The sequence below is a fragment of the Pteropus vampyrus genome, unplaced genomic scaffold (assembly GCF_000151845.1).
Source record: "Pteropus vampyrus isolate Shadow unplaced genomic scaffold, Pvam_2.0 Scaffold1000003020, whole genome shotgun sequence".
In the NCBI taxonomy this organism is placed as follows: domain Eukaryota; kingdom Metazoa; phylum Chordata; class Mammalia; order Chiroptera; family Pteropodidae; genus Pteropus; species Pteropus vampyrus.
Window position 1 is genome coordinate 1 of NW_011917422.1, and position 1,466 is coordinate 1,466.

The 1,466-nt window shown below is 67.0% G+C and overlaps 1 protein-coding gene across 1 annotated transcript; it reads left to right on the forward strand.

The window, feature by feature from the left end:
* Positions 1-7: 7 nt before the first annotated feature.
* On the forward strand, positions 8-1,450 carry FOXI2 (forkhead box I2; the record flags this gene model as incomplete). Its single annotated transcript, XM_011387288.1, has 2 exons — positions 8-251; positions 954-1,450. Coding segments are annotated over 2 exons (741 nt in total), but the record flags the coding sequence as incomplete, so codon positions are not given.
* Positions 1,451-1,466: the final 16 nt, after the last annotated feature.

A 1,466-nucleotide genomic window follows, 5' to 3' on the forward strand; every position in this document is an offset into this window, starting at 1 on the left:
CAGGCTGAGCCTCTCCGGCCAGCAGGAGCTGCTGCGCCTGGCGAGGCCGCCTTTCTCCTACTCGGCGCTCATCGCCATGGCCATCCAGAGCGCGCCGCTGCGCAGGCTGACGCTCAGCCAGATCTACCAGTACGTGGCCGGCAACTTCCCCTTCTACAAGCGCAGCAAGGCGGGCTGGCAGAACTCCATCCGCCACAACCTGTCGCTCAACGACTGCTTTAAGAAGGTGCCCCGCAACGAGGACGACCCAGGTAACAGGAGCGCGCGGGTCGCCGGGTCTAGGACTCCTCCGATTTCCGCGAGCCGGGCTGCGGGCCCTGGAGGGGTGGGCACGGCCTCTGACCGCCCCGTCCTCGCTGCACGGCTGGGATCCGGGGCGTGGGCTGGGGGGCGGGAAGCGGGGTGCCCTTGGCCGCGGGCAGGCCCGCAGTCTCTGGCTTTAGGTCCCGTCCTCCTCGAGGCTCCAAACCTCTGCGCACTCCCGCCGCCGGGGGAGAAGCGGGAGAGCTGGGGCGGGGCGACCTTCCCCCAGAGGTGCTTCTCAGGACCTCCGCGTCCTTTCTGTCACACGAGGGGACAATGCCTACGCCAAGGACGGTGGGGCACGTGAGATGCCGCTCTGGGAAGCGCTGAGAGCTGCGTGGAGGGTGGTCGGCTCCACCTCCCCGGCTGAGTGCAGAGGCTCCGCACCTACTGTAGGCCTCCCGTCTGGCCTTGAACTTAGGGACTCTCAGTGTTTCCTGGGGCTCGTCGCCCTTCTCTGGTCTTTCTGGAAAGTGCAGATCCTTCCCAGCCTGGCCGCGGAGGCCAGGTCGATCCGGTGCAAAGTGCCACCCCGTGGTTTGGGGCGGGCTGGAGCTTGCGATGGGGCCAGTGCGGACTCTCTCCGAACTTGACCTGGGGCCCTCAAACAAACCCCGGGGTTTTGAGCCGAGCCGTTTCTTCTTCCACAGGCAAAGGCAATTACTGGACCCTGGACCCAAACTGCGAGAAGATGTTCGACAACGGGAACTTCCGACGGAAGAGGAAGAGGAGAGGGGAGGCGAGCCCGGCCGCATCCGCCCGAGCCCGCAGCGCGGGAGGAGCCAAGGCGCCGGCGCCGGATGCCCTGGGCGCAGCGTCCCCGGACCCGCAGGCCTCGCCATCCTCGCCTGCGCCCGAGGCTGCCGCCTGCTTCACCAGTTTCGCCTCGGCCATGGGAGCCCTGGCTGGTGGCCTTGGTACCTTCCCTGGGGGCCTGGCGGGCGACTTTCCTTTCGGGAGACCGACGACGGTCTCCACGCACGGCCCCCAGTCTCCTGGCTCTACGCCCAGCTTTTCCACTCGCCATCAGACAGCGGCCACCGGCTTCCGTGTTGGTCATTTCGTCTACAGTCGAGAAGGACCGAAGTTTGAAGGCAGCCAGGAGTGTCCTGACTGTCCTCTCAGAGACAGGAAGCTGAAGCCCCGGGTTCCCCCCCTGCGAC